Source organism: Gymnoscopelus microlampas (assembly GCF_963454915.1).
Source record: "Gymnoscopelus microlampas genome assembly, chromosome: 2".
NCBI lineage: Eukaryota > Metazoa > Chordata > Actinopteri > Myctophiformes > Myctophidae > Gymnoscopelus > Gymnoscopelus microlampas.
This window is the reverse complement of record NC_139939.1, coordinates 19,894,346-19,911,247: the sequence shown is the minus strand read 5'-3', so window position 1 is coordinate 19,911,247 and position 16,902 is coordinate 19,894,346. Positions and strand designations below refer to the sequence as shown.

Below are 16,902 nucleotides of genomic sequence, written 5' to 3'. Positions count from 1 at the left end.
ACATATATATATTCAAAAAAATTGCGGAGTGCCACGCTACGAGCTTGTACTGTATATCTGTTATTTCTGAATAGCCAAAGAAATCTAAAAATGACACAGATTCCAGGTCTTAATCGGTTAAAGTGCGGCACTTCTATCAAGCCAAAATCCAGCTCCACCTCTCCTCAGCAGAACACCTCCATTGTCATTTAGTGACTCACCTCTCCTCTCCGCTTGCAACCCCAATCAGATTTTTAATCCAGGAATGAGTTTGCACCAGGGCACCACAAAAGGAGCACGCTGTCAAGAAGCCAAGCCAGAAGGCTTTTTAAACTAGTGAGTGATCGCAATGACAACAAACATGGTCTAAGTGTATTGATTTTATTTTATTTTTTCATTCAGGGGGCTATTGCCTCGCTTGACCCTCTTTTACGTTCTTTTTCACTTCAGCTTCCCCCTTTACAACCCCTCCTCTCATTCCCAATCATGCCGTATAGCTCTCGTGTTTTGCTACTTAAATTGCGATTTCTGCTTTTGGTAGACCCCACTCCATTGTCCACACAGGACATGAAAATCGCATAAAAACATCACTAGCCTCTTAACCCATTAAGACCTGGAACTGTGTCATTTTTAGATTTGAGCTAAAAAGCATTATTTTACACTTTGGCTATTCAAAAATAGCAGATCTACAAGCTCATAGCGCGGCACCGAGTGCCGCGCTACGAGCTTGTAGATCTGCTATTTTTGAAAAATCGTGAAAATGTGTGCAAATCTTTGAATACATATATTTTTAAAGCGAACATTTTTAACTCAAATCTTTGCTTCTGGGGGGTACCTGGAACAACATATTTTGATGGGGGTCGGCGGCCAAATACATATAATTTTGGGGGTCCTTGACATGAAAAAGATTGAGCACCACTGATATAGAAACATACGTTTTTCAGAATACTGTTGAGATTTAGGACTAGGAGACATGTAGATTTGGCTTCAGGTATCAATGGGTTAAATGGAGACTGATGAACGCCTGCAGAGTCGAAGTCTGCCATGCATGTCGAAAGTGCAGTTAAAAGCCTTTAAGAGAAACTAACAAACAACAAACACATTAATGGCTGCTGTTTCTGGAAAGGAAAGGAGGGACCGCTTGCTTTGGCTTCCACTTACTTTTTCTTATCAAAAGGAAGAAAAATATACTTAATCAGCTCCTTAAATCAATGGCAGTCTCTTTTCCCAGCCAAAGCTTTGAGCCTCGCCACTTAGCCTCCGGCAGACACTCGCAGAGGGAAAGGCTGGTCTCCTGAATTAGAACGAGAACTTTTTAATCATGTTCCCTCTCATGATTTAAAAGTAATGTATCATGGTACCACACAGATAATTACTGTATAATGCCTGAAAAGGGCTCATGTTGGGTATTTCTGATGATTGCGCACAATGCAGGTGTTAACCCAGTCAAACCGGGAACGTACGGAGCCCCTGAAGGGACATTACTAGGTAGATTGTTTTAAGTGTAGATACATTTTTTTAAAGGGTCACTTTATTTTTAAAAGCTGGCGGTTTATGTTTTGTGGTATGGGAAAAAAAATCATATGTTGGCAGAAAAAAAGGAGGAGGCTATAAAAACAAAATATTTAGGGGTTGAATTTTTTTTTAAAGGGGAAGGATTGTTTTGGGGGGTTAACATTTTTTTTTATAGTTGCTTAATTATTAAAGGGTGTATAGAATAATCTTTTTAGAGAATTACATTTTTGTAAAGAGGGATGTTTTTTTTTTAGGAGAAAAAGTTTTTTTTTTCAAAGTGAGTTTTTTTTTTCAAAGTGAGTTTTTTTTTTCAAAGTGAAGAAAGTTTTTTTTTCAAAGTGAGTGTTTTTTTTTCAAAGTCGTGCGCACGACTTTGAGAAGGAGGAAAAATATTTTTTTTCAAAGAAAAATATTTTTTTTTCAAAGAAATTTTTTTTTTTTTTCAAAGATTTTTTTTTTTTTCAAAGATTTTTTTTTTTCTCAAAGATTATTATTATTTGTTTCCAAGTTTTTTTTTTTCAAAGTGAGTGTTTTTTTTTCAAGTATTGTTTCATCTTCAAAGTTTTTTTTTCAACGGCCGGGGGTCCACAGGGGTCCCCGTGGCGGGGGTGGCAGCCGGGGTTCCACCGAGGTCTGGGTACCAGATGGGACGAGTGCCCTCCCTACCCTGGAGGTGCGCCTCGGAGCTCCGGGCGGCCCGTGGACCGTCTCTACCCGGCAAGCGTGGGGTCCCCTCTTCCCCCTCTGCTGAGTTGCTCCGGGGCTCGGGCAGGGACAACGGGGGACCCACCTGGAGCTCGGAGGCACACCTCCAGAGCTGGGAGGGGGGCACTCGTCCCATCTGGTACCCAGGAAGAGTGGCCCTTCGGACGGGTCATTATTATTTCCCCCTTTTCTCTTCTGGACGATTTTCTAATGCAAGTTTAGTCTGAAGTAATTGCGCCGCTTTTTAGTTTCAATAAATTGTAGAATATTAAGTAGGTCTATAATATGCCACCAACGTAATAACACAATGTAGAATGGAGTAGCAGTGTTTCTCAACCTGTTTGGTGCCAAGGCACACCTGGCATAGCCAAAAGATCCCAGGGCACACCTAGATATACGGTGTATGTGTGTGTGTGTTTATATATATATATATATATATATATATATATACACACACACACACACAGATTATTGGGCAGTAGCCTATATAATGCCCCCATCTTTCTAATTCATTAACATGCCTCATGCTTCTGCTATTGCAGCTATTGGAGAACTAAAACTAGATAGGCTTAGAGAGAGAGCTTCGCCTATTTATAGAATCACTTCTACAAATTAAAAAAGAATAAAAACATACATGCATGCATGTATACAGTATAACCATATAGACCTATTTAACTACTGCTGGAGCCCATATTATGTGAATGAGATTACAGGATTGAAAAACTACTTTGATCAAAAATAAGGTACTTCTATACTTACTTCCAACTTCTACAAGTGAAAGAGAGGTGATTCACTCTAACAATCATCATCGTCTTGGGTCATCTTTCTAATTAACATGCTAATCATCGTCTCATCATCTTGGGTCATGTTCTGCTATTGCAGCTATTAAGTACCTCAAATGGCATGTGAATGCAGAGGTGAGTCGTCTTGGGTCATCTTTCTAATTCATTGACATGCTAAGGTACAGCTATTGTCATTGAAGTTATTGAAACAATACATCAAATAGATAGGTCACTTTAACTCCTCATCACAACCACGTAGCCTACAAAATCAGGGTCTTTATTTGCCACTCTTTGCAGAAATGTATACATCAGCAATAACTGTGTCATCACATCATCACTGTGTCATCATGTTGGGTGTGTTGTTCAAGCCCTCTTAGATGGCTGGCTGTAGACATGGTCAGGTCAGGTTGTAACCTTGGCAGGGCGTCCAGCAGCAATCCGATGTTTTCCACCAAAGCTGTGTGTGTGTGTGTGTGTGTGTGTGTGTGTGTGTGTACACACACACACATATATATTTATACACATATACATACACACTGATATAAATGACAGCTTAAATTAAAAGTGCATACAAGAATTACAAATAGACATTTGTGCTTTGACATTTGCCATGTTCATGACTGCTGTTTCCTACATTATCAATTGCTTATGTCACGTTGAACTCTGTTGAATAGTATTACCCCACAAAACATATAGATCTTAGTTCATTACATAAGTCATTACATGCTAAATGTTGCATTTATCTCATGCTATGCCGACATACATTCCCACATTCATGTTGCTAACAGAAAGCCTTTGGCCAAAAAATAGACCAATTAAAAAACCTTTTTCTTTTGCACTTGAAGTATACTTAGCTTACATGACAAAGACTCAAACCATTGGAGGGGGGTAACTCTTGGAAGCTAGTGTACTTTACTATCATCAGGATGACTTGAACCATTGAACGGGGTGTGGGGGGTAACCCATTTTTGAAATCTTGGAAGCCTGGGATGTCAAAGATGAAAGTCTGAATGAACTCCCAAACCTGGGAACATGGTTTCAGGGAAATTGAGATCGAAGACATAAAATGCTTTAACACATTGCCTGCCAGAGTTTTTTCAGATTTTTAGCTGTTGCCTGCCAGGGTTTTGCCATGTTTTTGGTACCTGTTCGCGTAGCCACAGATTTTTTTCCTCCAGTATGATTGATCCCCAGATGGTTTCTAATCACAGATGAGATTCAGGTGTGGTTTCACAAATGTCAACGAGGTCATTTTGACCTCGTTGACATGTTTGGTTGATGTTTCAATATAGCTCAAAAGCAGTAGTTTTAAACCAAAAAACAAAGTGAATTGTTTGTCCGTTTGAATTTTAACATTGAAGTGAATGGAGCAGCAAATCTTCGAACATTTTTAGCTCCTAATCTGTTCATAATTCGACAAGGGTTGAAATTATAAAAAAATGCAAAAAAAAAAAAAAAATTTTTTTTTTGAAAAAAAATTTTTTTTTTCCCCTTTTTTCCAAAGACGTATATATACGTCATTGGCAGGCAACAGCTGATTTCTAAATGACGTATATATACGTCTTAGGCAGGCAATGTGTTAAAACACCCATCACCCAAAAGAGATGGGTGCGCCAAGGCCGCCCCATTTATCATCACATAAGCTTGGGAACACTGATGCCCCTCCCCTAGCACAAAAACATATGGATACTCTGTGGTTGCTGCGGTCAGCTACTGCACCAGGTTTGTCACAGGCTGAAGAAGAAAAGAAAAGAGAGGAAAGAACAAGATTATTACAAGTTGATACAACAGGTTAAATTGAACTCCAAAGCTCCAGTGCTGTAGTCAAGTCACTATATCTGGAGTCTAGGTTGAGTCAATTCCCCAGTAGTGCTCAAGTCCAAATAGAGTCCTAAGTTACTGAACATGAGTGTGAATGCACATGTAGGTGGAACACACATGCCTGCCCTTACACAGCATTAAAATAATGTCACTGTAATTAGCTATCAATATCTTATGCCAACTTATATATTAGGCTATATTACAAAAAATGTGTCTGCATGATCCATCTGTTTGTTGGGCTTCTTCCTCACGGAAGACCAAGGCTGGAGACCAAGGCTGGGGAGCTAACCCATACTGCTTCCGGAATATGTGAGCTCTATGTGAATACCAGCTGAGAGCAAATCTACTGTATGTTGACGCGAAGGTCACCCGTCTTCTCCTTCCTGGCCGGCCATGTGAGTGATCTTCGCAGATAATTCAGAGTTCATCTCCCAGTACACTCAGGATTTAACATCGAGAAATCCTGAGAAATCTACAGACAGGAAAAGACAAAAAAAATGTGTAAGGCACAAACAATAATCGATTTAGTCTGTACTAAACTTATTCTGTGAGATGTAACCTCACCATGCCTTGAGTGTCCACTAGATGCGGCAACTCTTCGATTATGGCTTGGATTGAATTTGTCCCATCTGCAGTCTGCAGTGGTGGCCACATGTTTTGGCAAGGCTTGTCTGCAGTTATTTGATTCTGTGAAGAGCAGAAAAAGATTAACCCAAGCTAATGGTGATAGATGAACATCCAAGTTTACAAGAACGGTTTGTTGCAAAAAGCATAGTCACATCCACTCCTAAATGTACAGTAGTCACTGTACATTTGAGTTGGAAGGGCAACTTGTACCTTATTTCAATCCAAGACACCTTGCTTTACCTTTTTCATGTGACTCCTCCCTGGCCTGGGTTGAAACATGCATCATAAAGTAGAGAAAGTTATCAGAAAAGAACACACACAAACACACATGCACACATTAGGAAATAACCAGCAGCAACACTGAAATTCAGAGTTGCCAATAATGGTTCACATTACAGTAGGATTCACATTGGAATGTTTTGTAACAATGTATTAACTTTACTTACTGACCCATGACAGTCCCTCAGGCATGGAAATGTATCCACTATCGATGACACCAGCTTTGCCTTTGTAGCTGAAGTTGGAATTTAAAACAATAGACATTTTATTGACATTTCCATTTGGATAGTTTGAAGTATTTGTTGATATGGGGTTACAGGGGCCAAACATATTTTATTGCTTTACCTTAGCTTTACAGCCCTCTCCTTTAGCTGTGCTAAATTATTCTAAATAGCCTGTATTGTACATACAACTGATATTGCATCAGTATATAGATCTGCTATTTTTGGTGTCAACGTTATTCATGTGATAGAACATGATAGAACATGCCAGCCAATATGATGACATTCTCTCCCTAGAATTAAATCACTTTGAAACGCTGCACTCCATATACCAGTGGTTCTCAAACTTTTTCATGTCAAGGACCCCCAAAATGACACTTATTACCCCACGGACCCCCATTTGAAAAGATAAGCCAGGGACCCCAATAAGAGAAGGTTTTTACGGCTCTCTAGCTGTGATTCTCAACCATTTTAATTTCAAGGACCCCCAGTTTAACATGCATTAGGCTACGGACCCCCATTTAATGGCATTTATACCTCTGGGACCCCAATTCATATTGTAAAATCAATGTTAATTTAACTCTTGAGAGTGTACAAATGGAACCAAATGGACCCGTTATGGTTCCATTTGTACACTTAGAGTTACAGACCCATACGGGTCCATTTGGTTCCTGTCCATCATTTAGCTGGGGACCCCCTGGAACCCCCTCAAGTACCCCTGGGGGTCCCCGGACCCCACTTTGAGAACCAATGCCATATACAACATAAATATGATCGGCAACGTACATTAACGTAGTGGGTCAGTGCCAGTGCTAGCTGGGTGCTACCCATGGAGCTAACGGTGCTAACGTTAGCGTTAGCTAGCATAATGGCTAACGTTAGTAAGCAAGCTGTACACACGCATTAATTCATTCATTAATTATCCCAGATAGCGGTAGATTAATGAGAGCACATAATCACTTACAATCATTTCCTTGTAAACAAATTACCGTTAGCTGACCAGCTATTTCCTCCGTGGTGGAAAGTAGAAAGTCTGGTGACCAAATTTGGTCAAAGAGGAAGGGACGTACTTGCCGGAACTCCTTTGACGGAAGCCCTGTCCTTCAAAATAAAGTGCTTTTTCAAACTCGTGCGCACGAGTTTCAAACTCGTGCGCACGAGTTTGAAAAGGAGAGGTTTTATTTTCGAGATAGGCTATATTTTTTTTTGGTCCAAGTTTTTTTTTTTTTTTTTTACAAAGATTTTTTTTTTTTTTTTAATTTTTTTTTTTCAAAGTCATGCAGGAAAAAAAAACTAACCTAAAAAAAAAAAAAACATTGAAAAAAAAAAATAACTTTGACAAAAAGTTTTTTTTATCAGACAAAAAATTATATTCCATAAATAAATAAAAATCATCCCCCTTTCAAAAAATGTCATACACTAAAAAGATACATTTTATACACCCTTAAATAATTAAGCAACTATTAAAAAAAAAGTCAGCCCCCCCGTTTTTTTTCTGCCAACATATTATTTTTTTCCCCATACCACAAAACATAAACCGCCAGCTTTTAAAAATAAAGTCACCCCCCCAAAAAAAAAATCTTTCCCCTTTTTAAATAAATGTCATCCCCTAAAAATATGTTTTATAGTCTCGTTTTCTTTTCTGCCAACATATTATTCTTTTCCCCATACCACAAAACATAAACCGCCACGTTTTAAAAATAAAGTGACCCTTCCAAAAAATGTACCTACCCTTCAAACAATCTACCTAGTAATGTCCCTTCAGGGGCTCCGTAGGAACGCATCTATGTAACCACTTTAATCATTACTTTGGCTATTCAGAAATAGCAGATCTATATGTGCTTTATATGATATGATTTTGTTTTTGAAAAATCATGAACATTTTTGCAAATCTTTGAATGTATATATATTTTTTAAAGCGAACATTTTTAATTCAAATCTTTGCTTCTGGGGGGAGTCCCTGGAACAACATTTTGGGGGTCCTTTACATGAAAAAAGTTTGAGAACCACTGATATTATAGCAACATGGAAAATAAAAAAAACTTTTAGGATTTAGAAGACATTTGTAGAATCCCACATAAGATTTGAGTTAAAAATGTTCGCTTTAAAGAGCTTATATATTCAAAGATGTGCACACATTTTCAAGATGTTTCAAAAAAATTGCAGATCCACAAGCTCATAGCGCGGCACCGAGTGCCGCGCTATGAGCTTGTAGATCTGCTATTTTTTTGAAAATGTGTGCAAATATTTGAATATATATATATTTTTTTTTAAGAGAACATTTTTGACTCAAATCTTTGCTTCTGGGGGTCCCTATTACAAAATATTTTGAGATGGGGGTCCGTGGCCAAATACATGTCATTTTGGGGGTCCTTGACATGAAAAGGTTTGAGAACCACTGATATAGAAACATACGTTTTTCAAAAAACTGTTAGGATTTAGAAGACATTTGTAGAATCCCCCAGAAGCAAAGATTTGAGTTAAAAACGTTAGCTTTAAAAAAACACGTATATTCAAAGATTTGCACACACTTTCATGATTTTTCAAAAAAATAGCAGATCTACAAGCTATGAGCTTGTAGATCTGCTATTTTTTTTATAGCCCAAAGAAATCTAAAAATGACACACAGATGTGTTCCCGGTCTTAAATCAATGACATGGAATAGTTGGATTAACTATGTTCTACTAGACCATACCCGGTCGGCGCAGCGCATCCGTGGGGGGATATGCGCACATGATCTGGCAACCCGGGAGGCAGTTCGTCCCATAGCTGGGCAGGCCCGTAACCATGGCGACAGTGTTTGACACAAAAACGCTAATAAGAAGCTGAGATTTGATGAAATCGAAAAACGGGCTTCACAGTTAAGTTCAGATGGTAATGGTCAATGGCTGTGTAAAAAATCTGAGCAATTGGTCCAGCCAGTGAGGAGAACCGGGTAGCTTCACCTCCACTACAAACGCCTCCACTACAAACGCACAGAGGTTACTAGAATTATAGTAGGATGTCCCTGTGTCCACAGGTGTCTGACTTCCCTGAAGAGCAGCTATTGGTCGCTGTGTTCCCGGGCGTTCCCACAGCTGCTGAGCTCTTCCTGTTACCACACAAGAACCAATCAGAGGGCAAGAAAAAGAGCGAGGAGGAGCTAGAGAGGGTATGGGATAACTGAATATAAGCGATTTTTTTTTTGCATCAGTGTGTGTGTGAGTACCTTTATGTATTAACTCTTATCTTTTCAATAGATATCTTTAATCATCGTGAACGCCCTGAATCAAAACCTGGTGGAGTTCGAGCTCAAGCCTGGCGCGAGAGTGATCGTGTACATCACGCAGTTAACACTGGGTAAGAAATTGCCTCCCTAGTTCCTGCCTAGCAACTAATAGTAGTAATACAAAAACTTTATTTACTAGGAAACTAGTTTTCCTTTTACTTTCATCGTTGGTTCTCAGCCAGAATACCATCATGCATTATTACCTTGTCTATGGGTCATTTAACCCATTAAGACCGGGAATGCGTCTGCGTCATTTTTAAGATTTCTTTGGCTATTCAAAAATAGCAGATCTACAAGCTCGTAGCGCAGCACCGAGGGCTGCGCTACGAGCTTGTAGATCTGATATTTTTGAAAAATCTTGAAAATGTGTGCAAATCTTTGAATATGTATATTTTTCAAAGTGAACATTTGTAACTCAAATCTTTGCTTCTGGGGGTGGGGGGGGGGGTCCCTGGAACAAAATATTTTGAGATGGGGGTCCGCGGCCAAATACATATCATTTTGGGTGGTCCTTGACATGAAAAAAGTTTGAGAACCACTGATATAGACACATAAGTTTGTTCGCTTTAAAAAACATTTATATTCAAAAATGTGCAAACATGTTCACAATTTTTTTTTTTTATAGCAGATCTACAAGCTTGTAGATGTGCATTTTTTTAATAGCCAAAGAAATTTCAAAAAATGACACAAATTGGTTAATTATAACCTATCACTATCTTACCCATTGTGGTCAGCCAATTAAAATGGTGTGTCTGCCCCCATAGTCCTGGGCTGAGGAGCAACACGGGGGAGAGTGTGTGAGGGGATTTGTTTTTTAAGTGGAACTCCTTGAGACGAGGGATCTTTTTTATGCCTGCCATCAAGAGCCTGAACATCTGTTCTCTGTCTTTTACAGCCACCCAACCACAAAATTAGCGTTACGCCGAGTATAATTGTGTTGATTATTTAGTCCTTGAGAAAAGAAGGGTGCGCAAGTGTAAAGAAATGTGCTGCGTTTGAGCCACTTAACACATCAACGCTGTGTTTTTAAAAGCTGGCTCAAGAAAAGACAAATTAATAAATGGTATGAATCTGAAAGGAATGTATTTGACACACACACGCACACGCGCACGCACACATGCACACACACACAAACACACGCACACGCACACGCACACGCTCGCACACGCACACGCGCACACACACGCACACACACACACACACACACACACACACACACACACACACACACACACTCACGCTCACGCACACACAACACACCGATCATGGCTGATTTAATTGTGAATAAGGCTGTGACTTGACAGGACTGTGAAATTATCCTCAAGAAGTTTTTGTTCTCGAATACCTCTGCTAGTTTAACCCTTTAAGACCGGGAATGCATCTGTTTGTCATTTTTTGATTTATTTGGCTATTCAAAAATAGCAGATCTACAAGCTCGTAGCGCGGCGCTACGAGCTTGTAGATCTGCTATTTTAGAAAAATCATGAAAACATGTGCAAATGTGCAAAGCGAACATTTTGAACTCTGTTACAACTTCTGGGGGTCCCTGGCTGGAACAAAACATTTTGATATGGGGCTCCACGGCCAAATACTGTTAGGATTTAGAAGACATTTAGAAGACATTTGTAGAATCCCCAGAAGCTAAGATTTCAGTTACAAATGTTCGCTTAAAAAAATGATATATTCAAAGATTTGCACACATTTTCCTTGATTTTTCCAAAAAAAATAGCAGATCTACAAGCTCATAGCGCGGCACTCGGTGCCGCGCTATGAGCTTGCAGGTCTGATATTTTTGAATGGCCCAAAGAAATCTAAAAAATGACAGATGCGTTCCCGGTCTAAAAGGTTTAAAAGTCAGCAGGCCTTACAGAGAGTGTGTAATCTGGACATGGCAGACTCCATTAGCGGTCAAATTCCCCAGTGGAAAAGAGCTGGAAGCGTGCTGGTGTTATTAAGGTTTAAAGTAACACATTTCACAGGTGGTCACCCACTGTATGCCTCTCTCCAGCATACTTTATTTTGCTGTATGCACACAGAAATGTAATGGTTTATTTTAAAAGGCTATGCTCCACCATTTTATTTAGTTAATGGTGTTCCTCATATGGTTCTAGAGAATATGTTTTTTTGGTCAAAGCTCTTTTAGGAATCAGAAACCACCTAAACCCTAGCATCACACATTTGAGTTTGTCTTAACACATTCAGTGTTTTATTAAAACAGGGTAGGAAGTGCCAGCGATCTTACCGTTTGTAACGCTGCGCTATTTAGAGCTGTAGACTCCACGACGAGCACCCGGATGTAAACAATGGATGCGTGTACGATGGTGGATGGTCCTGGCTAACGCCTGGAACAATAACATCTCTCACACGAACCGCCATTGCGGACTGATCGCACGCCGAAAATGGCGCGTTTTCACCATGTAAAAAGAAGATACAGAGGTTTTTTTCAAGGAGATATAATGGGAGCGGACGGAAGCCAGGTTTTTTGGCACGGTGATCTGTCCCTTCCATTTAAGAGGCACTGTGGGTGATTCCAAAGTTGCGCTAGCCCGCCCCTTGTGGAAAAAAAAACGGAAAAAAACTAAAACATTGAAAACACAAGATTTCCCGTGTTCGGCACTCAACCGCTACTCTTTGAAAACACAAGAAATCCCGGTTTTGGCACCCAATGTGCTAACATGCAAACATTCGTCGAAGACATTCGCCGAAGATAGCAGATCTACAAGCTCATAGATCAGCTATTTGGTGTAGAGGGACAAAAAGAAGCGGACCATAAGTATAGAGCCCTGGGAGACACTGTTCGATGAAGTACTATATAGGCTTCAAGTGGTTAAGGTTTCTTTATAGAACCATACAAATAAATGGTTCTTTTTGGAACCAAAAACTTCTGTGGCATCACTCTGAAGAACCAGTTTCAGCTCCAGTTGGCACCTTTCTGTCAGTGTGAAGGTGGACTGTAGCAACAGGGGGGCAGGAGGGCGTACTGACTGAGACAGTTCATATCTCACCTCTGTCTCCATGCTACATGTTGAAGGTCAAAGGCTTCACATGGCACAAGTCTTGAAATACAGGAATATATAATGTTATAATTAGAACGAATCGCTCTGACATTAATTCTGCCAAGTTTCAGCGTGTTTGTGGTAGAGTTCAAAAAGTCCAAGAAGAAAAAGAAAACACTATTTAATATTTCACCTGTCTCCACGCTACATGTTGAAGGTCAAAGGCCTCACATGGTGCTATTATACAGTAAGTCTTGAAATACAGTCATATTTAATGTTATACTTAGAACGAATCGCTCTGACATTAATTAATAAAGTTTCAGCGTGTTTGTGGTAGAGTCCAAAAAGTCCAAGAAGAAAAAGAAAACACAATTTAAAAATATATTAAAGTTTACTTCTGAAGGTGTGAATTACCTGCGGTTGTCATTTTGTTTGGCAGATATTAGAAACAGCAATTTCACGCTATCACAGCCGCAGACGTTTGAGATATTAAAAACAAAAGCAAGCTCTCGTAATGCACTCATCGTTGGCTCACAGGGATGACCATAAATCCGCAGTGGGATTCATTTACTGACGAATAAAGCCTTTGAATCATTTGAAGACCCTAGAATTGTGATTCTGCCGTCAAAGAAACACATTAGGCTGTATTTAATTTTGGATGTAATATGTCCAAAATTAAATAATATTATTATGTACAGAAACTGCTGAAATGGAAACGTTTTAACACGTACGTATTTGACAACACCTCATGAATGGCTGCACAGTTGTTGTACAGCGCTGGTTCTCTAAGTGGAGTTCCCGGGGACCCCCAGGGGCCCTTGAGGGGGTTCCAGAGGGGGTCCCCAGCTAAATAATTGATAGTTGGGAGCCGTGTCTCCACCAAGACATGTTTTTTTTTCTTTCTGAATGTATCATGTTTGTGGCACCTCCAGTTGCATTACAGAGGGTAACAGCAATGTAATCACAAAACAGCCTGGAACAGGAGCACAGAGTGAGAGAAGTGAACAATATTATTGCAGAATAGGCTCTATGCACAGCAGCCTGTGCATAGTTGGTAACACTTCACAGGTGTTGCCAATGATACTAATGAAAGCTCTGTTCCATTCCGGTCAAACAGAGTCACGGTGCTGACATTGTGCGTTTTGGCTCACTGGAAACTACACCTCACAAACAGGTGAATAGTGGTGAGATATTGCCCAACACACAGTGACATAAGCTGTTACTCAATTAGCGTGACGAGCGTGGCTGCCACTGTCCTGTTACGTTTCTTACACACCTCGCATATGAGGAGTTATTGGTCTGTAACTCAGAGAGTGTACAAATGGAACCGAACTAACCAGTATTTCTACACTCTCAGAGTTATGGCGGTCCACAGATTGATGCAGACCAAACAGAAAAAAAGTTTGAGAACCATTGTTTGACAGAATATCCTCTCTGTTCCATCGCCCCTCCTTCCCCACAGCGCCCTTGGTGGACTCCAGCCCGAGACACAGCAGTTCGGCCATGCTGATGCTCCTGTCCGTGGTGTTCCTGGGCCTCGCCGTGTTCCTCATCTACAAGTTCAAGAGGTAGCGTCTCCCCCCAAAGGGATTAACTCTCTCTCTCTCTCTCTCTCTGGTGGGCCAACACAGACAAGCCACTATATATTAATCGCCGTGTCATCCATTATTGATGACGCCAGATGAGAGCATTCTGCATCAATCGGTGTTGATCTGATGGCACTGCGTTTGGAAATTCTCTTTCATATTTTTTCCTCCTCGAGGTTGTAGACAGGTTTCCGGCCGTGGCGGCGGCGATGACGCAGGGAGGCACATGTGTCAGTCGGCCCGACGAAATGCTCCGAAAAATGGCCGTCAAATTGCTTAACCCATTAAGACCTGAGGCAGCGTCTAAAAAAATTCAAAATCCTAAAAAAAAAATCGGAAAAAAATATTTAAAAATAATTTTCACGATTTTTCAAAAATAGCCAAAGACATCTAAAGTGACACAGATGCGTTCCAGGTATCAATGGGTTAATATGCTGCCCGCCGTGGTTCAACAGTTACTGGCTGAATAATTTATGTGTACTCAAAATGATTTTTCTTGAAGAATTCAGCAGGAAATGGAAAAGTTATCATTAATTATGGATGTGGCAATTTTTCCCATTAGTGTAAGAGAGGATGCATTTCTTAAGGAATGTCACAGTTGACGAAGCAACACAATTAATAATCAAATTGAATGGTAATTTGAAATGGATTGCATGGTGACAGAATAAAGATGTGTATAATATAGCATAAATATAGATGGATTAACGGTGTCAACGTTAATGTATTCCCCTTGTGATGGAGATGTGTGAAGGTGATTCCCAGTGAAGGACACGTTGACCGTACTACGTGGCACTGTTTCTCAACGTAGGGTCCTGGGGCCCACCAGGGGTCCAAATGGACTCTTACGGGACCAAATGGAACCAAATGATTAACACGGCTTGAAATCAAAAAGGTTGAAAATCGCTGAACTACTCCGCAACCCCAATCTCCTCGGTGCTTATACGGGTCCATTTGGTTCCATTTGTCCACTCTCAGAGTTACCAGTGGTGGAAAAAGTACGCAAATTCTTTACTTAAGTAAAAGTATCGTACTGCAATATAGAAACACTCAAGTACAAGTAAAAGTCCAGAATTAAAAATGTACTTGAGTAAAAGTACAAAAGTATTGTCATCAAAATGTACTTAAAGTACTAAAAGTAAAAAGTACTAAAATGTTTGAAAATAGCAGATCTACAAGCTCACGCACTGAAGTTGTGAGCTTGTAGATCGGCTATTTTCAAATAACCTAGGTATAAAATAGGGCTAAAGTGGTTAATGTATATGTTTCATAATATCCTCATGTATCACAGCCAGGCAGTCTGAACTATATGCACTGTAACATCATGTAGTTGTCATGAAACTAATAACCTGTCCGGGCAGTGGGAGGAAAACTTACGTAACTCCAGAAAGACGTGTCACAGATGTACCAACTGATGACTCCCCAGTTTTTGCTCTGAGCTAAGTCTGGCCAATATTTTGATATTATAGAGATTTGAGACTAGATATCGACTTACTGATTTTGGAGGCATGTGTCGTCTTTTCCTGGTTTTCATCACGTATGCCTTTACGCTATTTTTGTGTAAGGACATGTTCTATAGCAGGGGTCTTCAACAGGGGGTCCGGGACCCCTAGGGGGTCCTCAGAGTTACTACAGGGGGTCCGCCAAATCTTTGTGTGATATGTTTTTTTTTTTTTACCTTAACCACTTGAACCCTAGCATCCCTTTTCTGAGGAGAACTTTAGCCAAAAATAGCAGATCTACAAGCTCACAACGCCTCGCGCTGCGAGGCGCTGTGAGCTTGTAGATCGGCTATTTTTGGCAAAGAGGTTTAGGTGTAGAGGGAAAAAAGAGCAGACCAAGTAAACAAAAATGTTTTAATCTAAAATACAATTTTATACAATATAGAGGGGGTCCCTGCTTCATCCCTCTCTCAGCTAGGGGGTCCTTGGCCTTAAAACGTTGAAGACCCCTGTTCTATAGAGTACAGAAGTCCTGACGTCACTCGTTCATCCCCTGGATCGTGGAAATAATTTCTCTATGGAGAATAACATTGGGTCATCTCATCCCATAGAAGAATTGTGGTCCAAAAATAAACAAACTGTCTCTGCAATATTGTCAGGGAGGAGCTTCTGCATCGTTTATGATAGACAGTCAATCATATTTGATACAGTCTGCATTAGCGTTTTCTCACCGTCAGGTGATGGTTCATATCCATATGAGTCAAACTGCTGGGATCATTTGTTTATTTTTGGAACACGGTTCTTATTTGACGCGATATTAAACACGTCTATGGGAATTCAGAATGGGGGGGGGAAAAAGACGACCCTGTATGCGTAAATTACGTCATACTTCGGTGCTCTATAATGTTCAAAACATCTACAAGCTCACAGCATTATGCATCATGATGTATTGTGAGCTTGTAGATAGGCTAGTGTTGCTAATTTTGAAACAGATTTTTTGGTTTTTATTATCAAAAATATGGTGATATTTCTTCTTTTGCCCATTTGTAGAAAAATCCCCTGGATCAACATCTATGCGGAGGTGAACCAGGAGAAGGAGCAGGAGATGATTGGTTCGGTGGGACAGGGTGACAGCACGCCTAAAATCACCCTGAGCGAGTTCTCCACGCCCAAAGAACTCATGGAGAAGGAGATGATGGACGCCAGGATCAAGCGTGAGTGGCGCGCTTGCAGGATATTCAGAAACGGCCTAAATGCGTGTAGCTATTATGTGGGGCGGAAACCTTGTATCACAATATTTCATCTTTTTTAAACCAATGCCATTGGTCACCCTTTACCTCCCTTTACAAATGTTTAACTCCAAGCTTACGCAAACACAGAAGGAGGGAGCGCACACCTGTGTTGATGAGGTGCTGGTCACGGCAAGTAACAGTATTGACAAAGGATGAGGCCCGCACAGCTCTTAGCCACGAAGCAAAATGTTTATTTTAAAAAGGAAACCAACGTTTCGACAGTGAAGTCTTCCTCAGGGTTTAACCTAACTCCAAGCTTACACGTCACAATTCAAGGTTCAAGAAGTTCTATTGTCATTCCAGTACAGAACACAATTTGTTACCCATGGTCCTGGTCATGGCAGAATAAATTAAATAATACATCTATATACAGTACTACATGAAACATCTAC

General features: G+C 40.2%; 1 protein-coding gene and 1 long non-coding RNA gene across 3 annotated transcripts in view; one reads left to right on the top strand and one right to left on the bottom strand.

Moving 5' to 3' along the window:
* The window catches only part of sorcs3a (sortilin related VPS10 domain containing receptor 3a), a 172,514-nt gene that overhangs the window by 152,455 nt on the left and 3,157 nt on the right, over window positions 1-16,902 (top strand). Inside the window, 4 exon segments of the mRNA XM_084044283.1 lie at window positions 8,949-9,080; window positions 9,169-9,268; window positions 13,656-13,761; window positions 16,269-16,432. Coding sequence (XP_083900409.1) covers window positions 8,949-9,080; window positions 9,169-9,268; window positions 13,656-13,761; window positions 16,269-16,432 — 502 coding nt within the window.
* On the bottom strand, window positions 5,391-6,954 carry LOC311035845. Of its 2 annotated transcripts, none has more exons than XR_014599792.1 (4): window positions 6,894-6,954; window positions 5,876-5,943; window positions 5,670-5,694; window positions 5,391-5,489 (listed from the first exon to the last, which is right to left on the bottom strand). It is a non-coding gene; the product is annotated as an uncharacterized lncRNA (long non-coding RNA). The 2 variants fall into 2 exon arrangements; XR_014599793.1 differs by having other exon boundaries at window positions 5,410-5,489; window positions 5,880-5,943; window positions 6,894-6,953.